Source organism: Colobus angolensis, unplaced genomic scaffold, assembly GCF_000951035.1.
Source record: "Colobus angolensis palliatus isolate OR3802 unplaced genomic scaffold, Cang.pa_1.0 Scaffold71, whole genome shotgun sequence".
Lineage (NCBI taxonomy): Eukaryota > Metazoa > Chordata > Mammalia > Primates > Cercopithecidae > Colobus > Colobus angolensis.
Genome location: NW_012120821.1, coordinates 448,911 through 461,869, shown reverse-complemented (window position 1 = coordinate 461,869; position 12,959 = coordinate 448,911). Strand labels below are relative to the sequence as shown.

The window sequence follows — 12,959 nt, the reverse complement described above, 5'->3', positions numbered from 1 at the left end:
TTTTATATATAAAATTTGAGAACTGGTAGGACTGTATCACCTGATACTACTATAAAATATTTTATAAAATAAAGTGTTTTTAAAATGTGCTGTGTGACTTGAAAATTGCTGAGGACAGGTGATGGGTCCCAAGTGTTCATTATATCATAATCTTTAGTTTTATATATGTTTGACATTTTCCATAATAAATTCTTAAATTTTTTTAAAGTTGTTCCCTTTCTTACTGTATGCTGTTTAAGTAGACTAGTGTAGTAATTTATCTTGTAATTCAGAGACCACTGAAAAAGAAAACTAACACTCTGTAGCTTAAGCATATTTATAATCAAATCTTATAATCATGAACTCATGCTATAGGCTTTTGCAATCCTTCTAAAACAGAACTTTATATTAATAATGTATATGCTGTCTATATATATACTACATATACATTATACAATATACACAAATATATATACATTAGTACAAAAATAATCAATTTGTTATGTGGAAAGCAATCATGGGATGATTTAAATTGAATATAAATATCTGCACAATTTTGAAATATACATTTGGCTATTATTATGTATTAGATCCCAGAACACATTATTTCATAGACACTTTCCTCAGGGTAGTTTTCTCTACTTAATCACTGGGAAGAAACTCACCTTCACAGCAATTTCAAGGCTACTTCACTAAGAAAATAAGAGCATTGACAATACCTCCTTCAACTTTCTTCCTGCCCTATCCTCCCTTCTGTTGTTTCCCTCTCTCATCCTTTTAAGGAACTGTAACAGGTTGAACAAGTATACAGGTTCTAAAGCCAATATATTATTGTGCCTAACTCCTCAGTCAGCCGTAACAAACCCTCTGAATCTCAAATTGGTGGTGAATAGCTATCCCTAATTCAGTTGTGTAAGGAGTGAGTTTCAGCTGTTACATCCTTCACCTTCCCCTCAATTAGCATCATCCTACATCGAACCTACACTGTGTTCTTAGTACATCACATACCCACTTCCTTCCAGCCCAAAGAGTAACCTAAACTGTCGCCTCTATAAGGTGGCAGAGAGTTAAAGTTACTTCCTGTAGTTATATCTAGAAGGTAAAACTGTTGTTTTATTTCTGCTTATTTCCAAATCCAATAGCCACTTCTCTCAATGTTCACTGTACTCTGCTGCTCTACACTATTAGCAATAATAATTCTATATTTTCTTTCCCTTGAAATCATCGTCTGCTCTTTTGGCTTCAATTTACACCCTCATATAGATGATACCAAAATCTGTAGTTCCAGTTACCATCTCTTGAGTTCTCAAAAAGAACTTCCAACTACCAATCAAGCAACTAATTCCATGTGGTGAGATTACCAGTATCTCAAGTTTAAGGTACACAAACGAAAAATTATTTTATCCACCTTTTGTACCCAAAGATATTCCTGTGTACTTTACCAAAGTAAATATATTATCAACTTTACTAACACTCCAGAACATCTTTAACCCTTAACTTTCACTCAAAATGCCCCCTATTTAATTACTTGTCAAGTCCTATTGATTTTTACTTCTGTTAATTCTCTTACTTTCTTCTGTAACCTTTTCTACTTTTAATACCATAGTTCAAGACCCCTTTCATTCCAGCCTGAACTATGTACAATAGCTAAATAGTCTCTGCTCTCAATGTTTTCTCCCTCTATTGTTCAACCACCATATTATCCATCACAATAGCATTCACAACTCTTCAGAAACTGACTCATATTTGTTTACAGTCTTTCTCTTCCCTCCTCCTCATCATGGGCTCTAATCAAATAGAGCTTCTCACATTCTCCAAGTATGTCTCATACAATACACATGTAAAAATATGTTCTCTTCTTTATTATAAGTTTGGCTGTGATCTTAGTGTTAACTCACAATATATCCTAATTTTCCTTTATTTCCTATGTTTTATCTGTTTCCACAATTCCCACTGTTGAAGTTCCTTTTTGTTCTTTTGTGACCTGCAGTAACTTATCAAAGTGGATTCTAAAGTTGGTGCAGCTTTCTACATCACCACTATCCCTTAATATTTTTTCAAGTATATTATTTCCTTTGAAAAATCTGTATTATAGTGGCTAATACAAAAGTCAAGAAAATATTTCAGATTTATAGGTCAGCTCTACTCACCAAGGGTTCAGCCATTACAACTTCAATTTTCTTTTCAGCTTGAACAGCAAATTCTGCAAAAAGGCTCTTGATGACATATTCCCCAGGTTTGACATCTGGGTCAATCGTAATGTTTGACATGATGATGTTCTTTTCTCCCCAAGTGGAATGAAAGTTGGAAGAAGCACAGTACTTATTCACTTTGCTGACTGGTGCTGAAGCTAAAAGTAAAAGAAACAAAAGAACTCTACTTTAATAATCAACTTAAGAGGCCTACCATAACTACCCTATTTCCTTTGTAAGCTGCCTCTAACCCTCAACCAGTTCTCCCAGTCTCCTCTACCACAGTCCATTTTGTCTATTTCACTTGTCACTTTCTAACATACTAACATATTTATAATTCAATTACATATCATGTATATTATATACTGTTTCTCCATCCTACTAATGTGAAAGTAAGAACAGGGATTCTCTTTTTGTTTTTGTTTTTGTTGTTGTTGTTCACGGTAAATCCCAAGTATCTAGAACAATGCCTAGCATAGATTAGGTGCACAGTATTTGCTAAATGAATGAATGGATTCTAATCAGAGAGTCAAATGCAATAAAGGAAATAAAACAGATGTGAATAAATGAAACAGGAATGGGAGTGGGGAACTGAAAAACAACACTACTTTGGAAAATATGCTCAGTGAAGACCTCACTGCAGAAGCTACATTTAAACTTAGGCCTAAATGATTTTTAAAATGAGGGAGCAAGACAAAGCACCAGGAACAGAAAACACAAGACTAAATGTGCATGGTTAAAAAACAGAAAGACCAGTATGGCTGGCACTTAAGGGAAGAAGCAGAGGTGGAAGGGGATATGCGATAAGGTCAGAATCAGTAGTCAGGGAGCAAGTCACAGAAGACCTTTAAGAATTTTGTAAGAAACTTAGATTTTATTCCAAATGCAATTAAAATTCAGTGGAAAGCATTAATATGGAGAGGGATAGGATCTGGCTTTCTCTTTATAAAAATCTCTCTGGCACCTCTGGAGAATCGATTGAAAGAGGAAAAATGTAGACCCAGGGAAGCCATTATAGACATCTGGGTGAGATAATCGCAGCTTGGACTAAGAGGATGGTAACAGCACAGGAAAGAAAGAAAAGTATTTAAGACTTGTCATATATTAGTGGGTTAATCAGTGAAGTGAGAGAAAGGAACTAACGATGACTCACAGCATTTTTACTTGAATCACTCAAAGGATAGTGGTGCCATTTACTCAGATGGAGATGACACGGTGCTGGCAAATAGTAAGCTGCATCAGGCTTGGCCCCAAAAGAAGACACACCACTGCATGCTGTGTGGCTTCACCTACTCTGTTCTTCTGACTGCCTGGGCAGCCTACTTGACTTCCTACATACAAGTTTTCCAGTCACCTCCATATCGATCCCATATGTTGTTATGTCAATCCCATATCCTCTAACTTCAGCTTATGTTGCCTTTTTCGACTTAGAATATTCATGGAGAAATTGTAAGTCTGTGCTTCTCCACCTCAACCTGAACTCCAGAGACTGCCCTTGAACCCCTTCCTTTAAAGAGGAAGCAGAACACAATTACTCAAATACTGATTTCCTGTGTTTGTGTCTATGTGTATATAACTATAGGATAATAAATTTGTTCTAAATACATAAATTCAAAACTTACTAAAAACTTTTTCTGTCAAATTAAAAAAAACTTAGTCTGCCACATAGGTCAAAATATACAAATCTGTAAAAGTAATCTAAAGAATATCACAAACTGTTAATATTATATCTAAAATAAGTACCTTTGTATCATATCAAGTTAAAATACATTATGTACTGTATTCTAGAGCTAAAATTATATAATAAAACAACTCAAAACAAAAACTCATAGTCCTCTGAACACAGTGTACATTATTTTAAACAATGACCTGTTTGTTTACTCTGTTTCATGATCCAACATTGTGTATTATCAAAGAGGGAATCTGTTAACAAATGTCATTGTGGAAAAAAAGAAGAGCTCTCAAATTTTTAAAAAATTATTTTGGATCATTAAGAGTACTATAATTTAACTTAAGGTAGTGGATACAAACTATATCTTTTCCTTTAATTAAGATTCATAAGGTTATAACAGTTACAAAGTTTCTCCAGCTTTAACTTTACAGTAAATGTAACTAAACAAGAACCTTATAAAAAAAAAAAAAAAAAAAACAAGAACCTTATAACTAACCTAGTACTTCAATTCTAAATTTTAATGAAGTAAAAACTTTTAAAATGACATTTTAGCCTTTAAACATTTTTCCTACAAAGAAAAAAACTTTACTTAAAATGACTTCACAAATAACTTGCCTTTACTGTTACTTTCTTAAAAATAAAGCATAACCAAATATTCCTAGGTCTCATAATTGCATACATTAAAAAAATTCGCCAAAAAAGCCAAAAATTTTATGCAAACCTTTACTTATAAGTTATCTGTCAAGATAAAAATATTTCATTTGATAACTCAAATTTTTATGAAAAAAACAAATGTTTTTGATTAAATAATTTATTTAAATTTTATTTCTTCATAGATGTTTAATAAATGCTTGTTGAAATTATTAATATAAAAAAGTAATAATGAATGGATCTACTGATTGAAATTTCAAACTAAATTTCAAATTTTATTTTATTCAAAATAAATTATTTTTATAATCTAATATAAACAGAATGCTAAACAGATCTTTGAAATTACATTATCAAAAAATACCAAATGGCACAGGAAAGTGTTCAAAATACAGTATTAGGTGAGTAAAGATCCTAAGACTATGTATATAAAACCAAAGTAAAATTAGACAGCAGGAAAAAACATGTGGGCATATAATAAACACACAGTTAATCACTTTTGTTTCTACACACAAAGCTGTGATGAAATCAACTAGCAAAACACCCATACCCCCAAACTGAAATAAGGACAAGGACATGAACAAACAAGTTACAAACAATAAAATGGAGGAGTCCAGTAATATTTAATTTCATTAATATTCTGAACACAAATAAAAATCAGGTAACATTTTTCATCCATCAAAGTTGTCCCCTTCAACTTTATATTTCATCATAATGTTCAGCCTTAGTAAAGACGTGTGAATTCTTTTCATTTTCTGCTAATAGGAGAGAAACAGGGATGATCACTCCAAGCAGAAGAAGAAAGGCTAGCTTCCATGTAACTAGATTAAGTTAAGTTATCTGACTGCTTTCATTAAATACCTTATAATGGTAAGTTGTAATATTTCTCTACATGCTAACCCAAAATTTTGAAAGATTTATGTAAGCCTATGAGAGAAGAAAGACATAACTGTTAAGATAAGTCTTAAGGCTGCAATTCAAGCATTGAATTACAATCTCATGTCATATTAAACATACTTGGAATATAAATCTACTAAACTCTAACTGCTAATAATAAGAATAAAACAGGACCTGAATAATTAAAATTTGGGAATCTAAAAGTTAACATTCCTGCTCTGTCTCTTAAAGCTCAAATAAAAACTAAGTATCAGTATTTTTGGATGGCTTACGCTCTCCATAGCACTTGTCTTTTTCATGCTGATGAGACTCCTAAACCATTACAAAATAAATTTAAATTCAGTCAAAAAGAAGAGAAAAGTGAGAAGAGAAATAATGTATAACTCTTACAATTAGGTGTGTCTGAGTTCATTACAGCAGCAGATCTCTGCTTTTTTCTGACTCCATTATGCTTTTATACACAACATTCTGAATAGTAACAGCCCTCAAAATACACACTGGTTCTCAACAATTGGGGTATTTTAAAATCCCTACAGGTAGATGTGGTCTAAAATAACCACAGTGAAGACTGTGGAAGCTGCCTCTAGCTTCCTCACCCCCAAGAAGAGGTCTTTAAGGATTTAAAAAAAAAAAACTTTGTGCTACTACCTCATAGCCACAAACTTACATAGGTACACACATATTATATGCATATATTTATGAATAGATTTACATAACAGAAATTTTTACATAACATACAATTGCTTAGTATTACAATAATTATTATTTATACATCATATTGTCTAATAATAAAAATTTTGATGACTATCTACAAAAGAAAAAGTAGAAGGTAAAGGCTTTGGAACAAGAACAAAAGTAAAAAATATCTGTGACTTTACAATCAGATACCATCTCACGCCAGTTAGAATGGCAATCATTAAAAAGTCAGGAAACAACAGATGCTGGAGAGGGTATGGAGAAACAGGAACGCTTTCACTGCTGGTGGGACTGTAAATTAGTTCAACCATTGTGGAAGACAGTATGGCGATTCCTCAAGGATCTAGAACCAGAAATAACATTTGACCTGGCAATCTCATTACTGGGTATACCCAAAGGATTGTAAGTCATTCTACTATAAAGACACATACACACGTATGTTTATTGTGGCACTGTCCACAATAGCAAAGACTTGGAACCAACCCAAATGTCCATCAATGATAGACTGGGTAATCATTGATGGCATACTATGCAGCCATAAAAAAGGATGTGTTCATGTCCTTTGCAGGGATATGGATGAAGTTGGAAAACATTCTCAGCAAACTAACACAAGAACAGAAAACCAAACACCGCATGTTCTCACTCATAAGTGGGAGTTGAACAATGAGAACAAAAGGACACAGGGAGGGGAACATCATGCACCGGGGCCTGTTGCGGGGTGGGAGGCTAAGGGAGGGATAGCATTAGGAGAAATACCTAACACAGATGACGGGTTGATAGATGCAGCAAACCAACATGGCATTTGTATACCTATGTAACAAACCTGCATGTTCTGCACGTGTATCCCAGAACTTCAAGTAAAATTAAAAAAAAAAAAAAAATCTGACTTTAAAAAGCAAACACAAAATTTTTAGTTTAGAAAGCAGCCTACCCCCCAAGTTAATTGGTATATATCAACTAACTTCTTCTGAAGCTTATATGCAAAGGCAAATAACCCAGAACAGCCAGCACAATATTGAAGCAGAAGAAAAATGTCAGAGGACTGACAGGATGTGACTTCAAGAGTAATCAAGACAGTATGGTACTGGTTAAAGAACAGACTAACCGATCAATGGTATAGAATAGAGAGCCCAGAAACAGATCCACACAAATACTATCAACTGATCTTTGACAAGTAAGCAAAGGCAATTCAATGAAGAAATGAGACCTTGCCACAAATAATAGTGGTGGAACAACTAGACATCCACATGTTAGAAAGAAAAATCTAGACACAGAACTTATACCTTCCACAAAAATTAACTGAAAATGGATCATAGATCTAGATGTGAAATGCAAAACTATTAAACCCCTAGAAGATAGGAGAAAATCTAAGTGATCTTGGGTTTGACGGGTGACTTTTTAGTCAAAACCATGATCCAGGACAAAAAAAGTATTAAAATGAAGCCTCGAGCTCTGCAAGACACTGTTAAGGGCATGAAAAGACAAGCCACAGATTGGGAGAAAAAAATTGCAAAATACATACTTGATATAAGACTGGTATACAAGCCGGGCGCGGTGGCTCAAGCCTGTAATCCCAGCACTTTGGGAGGCCGAGACGGGAGGATCACGAGGTCAGAAGATCGAGACCATCCTGGCTAACACGGTGAAACCCCGTCTCTACTAAAAAATACAAAAAAAACTAGCCGGGCGAGGTGGCGGGCGCCTGTAGTCCCAGCTACTCCGGAGGCTGAGGCAGGAGAATGGCGTAAACCCGGGAGGCGGAGCTTGCAGTGAGCTGAGATCCGGCCACTGCACTCCAGTCCGGGCGACAGAACGAGACTCCGCCTCAAAAAAAAAAAAAAAAAAGACTGGTATACAAAATACATAAAGTACTCTTAAAACTCAACCACCAGAAAACAAACAACACAAGTAAAAAATGGGCACCAGATTTAATACACCTTACCAGAAGAAGACATATAGATGGCAAATAAGCATATGAAAAGATGTGCAACCTCATATGTCTTCAGGGAATTGCAAATTAAAACAACAATGATACACTACTACATACTGAATTAGAATGACTAATGTCCAAAACTGACAACACCAAATGCTGGTGAGGACATGGAGCAACAAGGACTGTCATTAATTACTGATGGGAATGCAAAATAGTACAGACACTTTAAAAGATAGTTCGGTCATTTTTTTTCAAAACTAAACATATTCTTACCACACGATCCAGGAAACATGCTCCCTTGTATCTACCCACAGGAGCTGAAGACGTATGTCCACAAAAAATCTCCACATGGAAGCTTACAGCAGCTTTATTCATAACTGTTAAAACTTGGAAGCAACCAAACTGTCATTCAGTAGGTGAATGGATACACTGTGATATATTCAGACAATGAAATATTACTCAGTGCTAAAAAGAAATGAGTTATCAAGTTATGTAAAGACATGAAGGAACCTTAAGTGTATATTTCTAAGTGAAAGAAGCCAATCTGAAAAGGCTACATACTGTATGACTACAACTATATGACATTCTGGAAAAGAGTCAATAAAAAGATCAATGATTACCAGGGCTTGGGAGAAGGGAGGAATGAATAGGTGGAACACAGTATTTTTAGGGCAGTGAAACTCCTCTGTAGGACAATATATGGTGGATACATGTCATTATACATCTGTCAAAACCTACAGAATGTGCAACCCAAAGAGTTAACTGGAACGTAAACTTTAGTTAATAATAATGTCTCAATATTGTTTCATCAATGGTAACAAACATACCACACTAAAAGGCAGAAATTAGGAGTGGAGGGAGCGTATGTGAGAACTCACTATGTTCTACTCAAGTTTTCTGTAAACCTGAAATTATGTTAAAAAATAAAGCTGATTAATTTACAAAATAAAAGTCAAAGAAAAGAACAAGCCTATCCTATCCCTGTCAGCCAGAACCAAAGTGCCTGGGAAGAGTGAAAATAAACAACAGCTCAAGCTGGAGCTTAAAACAACAACATACTTGGATCACGCTCAAAGACAGTTCAGTTTATAAGTCAATTAAAATGAAAATGTCAAAAACACCAATCGGCTTATATGGCAGACAGATTAAAAGTAGTAAACAAAAAAAGCAAAATCAGCATTGGGGAATAAGAGCAAATAGCAAATTTCAACTTCTGGTGAGGTCAGTTGAACTGGTGTCAGTACCAGACCTTTCAACTACCTATCCAGAAGAAAACTGTACATTTGAAAGCAACTAATGTGAAGAGGAATAAAGGAAATATAAGTAATGTGTATGCTGTGTGTGTTGAGAGTTGTAATCAGAAAATATCATTTGATGTACAGATATAGCTTATCAAGAGCAGAGAGTGGGCGTTAGAAGGCAAGGATACCTCAAAATTCCTCCATGTTAGTGAAAAGCATACCAGATGCTGTTTATTTCCAGTGGGAACAAAACATAATTTAATATATAAAATATTATCTTTTTAGTCTAACAAATCTATTCTTATTTTAAGTAATATGCTGGTAAATGGCTCTCTTAAAGACAAAAGAAAACAAAAGGCAGGGGAGAGGGTCCCAATTTGTAGCTTTTGCCAATATCCCTGGTATAAATATTCATACCCCAGAGGCTCTTAAGCCACTAATGGCTTAACGACTGGCTTGTAGGAATTAGATCCAGAACATCACTCCTAGTTATAGTGTATTTATGATGAAGAAACTGACTCCAAATTAAAGCTACTGTCACGTGGGAGTGGCAGCGCTGGAACACAAACTTGGGTCCTGGTTGCTAAGAACTTTCCCATCAATAACTTCATTTCTTCCATAATCACCAAATGCGGATGGATGCTTCCCTGCTTTAAAGATCCAAATTCTTATCATACTGTTTGCTTAAAATAAATATTTCCCAAATCTAATATTTTGGTTGTATCTTCTAATTCATTTGCTTAAAAAGAGCAAAAAAGTCTCCCCATTTTGATTAACTACTTATCTATATTTTAATTCTTCTTCAGTTCCCTTTCTTTGTTCCATTTAAATTTGTCATCCAATTGTAACTTATTTGAGTTACTGATACCAAATAAAGATTTTATCTTTTTTCCTCAATATTTAATCAATTCTCTTGGGTTCATTTACTGAAACTCTGTCACTGATTTACTCACTATCATAAACTAAATCCATACTCAAATATGCTTTTCTAGGCTTTCCATTCTGCTCATTAAAAACCTGTGTTTGTGTTAGTACCAGACTTTTAATTGTTACACCTTTATAATAGGTTTTATTATTTGTAGAGACAAATATTCCTATGTATTCACCATCTTCAGTTATTGTCACTCACACTTTCAAGCTTACACATACCTTCACAAACTTATGTGAAAAAAACTTGACATCTTTATATTATAAAACTTTTTGGCTTTTGACACACCTCCATTAACTCATCTTCTTTTGTGTACCTAGAGAAAAAAAAATGTATACTTTCCTTCAGAGGAGAGATCTAACTCTTATTAATTCTATTCCTAAATACTTTATGTTTCTATTTTGTGCAAATGAAATCATTTTCCCTCACTATCCAATTCAATGTTTTTGCTTCTGGTTCCATTTCAATGGACAGAAAAATTATTACTTCTGCTTGTTCTTTGGACAGCTGTCCCTAAAACGTTTATTTATCCTAAACTATTCTCATTGAAAAGAGTTTCTAAACATAGAAGTCCTATGACATCTTTGGCATATGTCCAGTGTTTTTTACTTGAAGTCTACTACAGAAGTATCACTTATTGTAAAGCTCAAGAAAAATGACATATCGTCCAAATAATCCATTATTCACTCAGCTATAGTTTCCTTGAGGTTATTATTTTCTTGTGCTTTTTTGGTAACCTTTGGGAGCTCAGCTAAGAAACTATTCTAAAAACCTAGAGATAATGAAGTATTTTTAAAATGTGCACAGACTTGGGAGCCAGAAGACAAGGGCTCTAGATTTGACTTGGCTACTCATTATCATTATAATCTTGGTCAAATTTAACCTCTTTTGCTTCCCTTCTAGCAAATTAACAAGCTGAATTACATTGCAACCATGAGTATATGTAAGAACAAGAATGTTGTTTTCATTTTTGTTCTCCACTCCTCCCCCCAAACAAATATTCACTGCCAGTGAAAAAGCTATTGTGGCTGCCTTTCTCCTTGAGCTGGAAATGGACCTGCGAATCAACATAAAATAGTCCTGTAAACACCAGAATCCTGTAGGACCTCATCCAGCAAACATACCTGGACCCAGGGACTGGGGGAGGTTGACAACTACATAGAGATGTGTAGCCCTTTTCTCTGACTGTTATGAAGCTGAGCAGAATCGAAAAAGATGGGATAAGTCCTCTGTAGCTCAGAGGGTGAGATGATGAGAAAAGACAAGAAGCAACGGGGCTCCGTCCTACTATCTTAACAGGCTTTTAACTGCTGCTAGCTTAGGCTACTTTCCCTTCCATCACTCTTGGGATTGCTTCTTAAAAGAGGGTAGCAGTCTGACCTACACTCAATTAGCAAACAAAGTAACAAAACTGTACACCTAATGGTATCCAGCAGCCAGAGACAAAGAAAACAAATAAAATATTTAACAAACATCAGCAGCAAATAATATAGGCTTCAAAACAAACCTATTTCGATTAAAAACAGAAACTAAAGTGCTGATTTTTGCCTTGCTATTCAACATCATCCTGGAGATTGTAAGTAAATGAAATAATATTAAAAAATTAAATCACTGTTACCAACATTAAAAAAGATATGAAACTTTATTAACTAGCAATAATCACCTAGAAATAGAAATTGATTTTAAAAAAACTTCTATTCACAAAAATAAAATCAGTAGAAATAAATTTAATAAGAAAAGCATAGGACTTTATACAGAAGAAATGACAAGCACTTCTTAATATAAAAGATATAAAGGAAGATCTGAACATGTGGAAAGACACAGTCATAGATGTAAGGATTTATCATGTGTCAATTTTCATAAAATTAATATATTAACTAGCAAAGCTCCAACTAAAAAAAAAAATTTTTTTTTTTTGACATGAAGTTTTGCTCTTATTGCCCAGGCTGGAGTGCAATAGCATGATCTCGGCTCACTGCAACCTCTGCCTCCCAGGATCAAGCGATTCTCCTGCCTCAGCCTCCCAAGTAGCTGGGATTACAGGCATGCACCACCATGCTAGCTAATTTTGCATTTAGTAGAGACAGGGTTTCTCCATGTTGGTCAGGCTGATCTCGAACTGCCGACCTCAGGTGATCTGCCTACCTCGGCCTCCCAAAGTGCTGTGATTACAGGTGTGAGCAACCACGCCCGGCCATCCAACTACAATTTTGATACTATTTTGTCTAGGTTTATTGGATAAATCTGTATTACAGTACACATGGAGGAATAAACACTCAAGAAAAGCTAAAAAAGTTACTTTAAAAAATACAAAGAATATTTTTTGAAATCAACTATAATCAGAACATAGCTATAATCAAGACATATATCAGAACATAGTGTGATTATATCAGAACACAATATAACAATAATCAACACAGTAGGCGTAAGTGTAGATAAATCAGATAATTTAAAAAAAAAAAAAAAGGGGGGGAGAGAGAGAAAAGAGAATCCCCTGCATTACAGAGTAAGAATTCACATTGGCAAAATTAGAAGGGAAAAGATTATTTAGTAATAATGTTGAAACATCTGGCAATTCATCTAAAGAAAAAATAAATGGGGGGCGGAGCAAGATGGCCGAATAGGAACAGCTCCAGTCTCCGACTCCCAGCGCGAAGGACACAGAAGACGGGTGATTTCTGCATTTTCAACTGAGGTACTGGGGTCATCTCACTAGTGAGTGCCGGACAATCGGTGCTGGTCAGCTGTTGCAGCCCAACCAGCGAGAGCTGAA

At 34.8% G+C, this 12,959-nt stretch overlaps 1 protein-coding gene across 2 annotated transcripts in view; it reads right to left on the bottom strand.

Moving 5' to 3' along the window:
• The window catches only part of FRYL (FRY-like), a 277,851-nt gene that overhangs the window by 141,594 nt on the left and 123,298 nt on the right, over positions 1 to 12,959 (bottom strand). For both annotated transcript variants that reach the window (XM_011927311.1, XM_011927310.1), the window contains one exon: positions 2,130 to 2,329. In XM_011927311.1, the coding sequence (XP_011782701.1) occupies positions 2,130 to 2,249 (120 nt within the window). In that variant the 5' untranslated portion in view covers positions 2,250 to 2,329. The remainder of the gene's footprint in view (positions 1 to 2,129; positions 2,330 to 12,959) is intronic.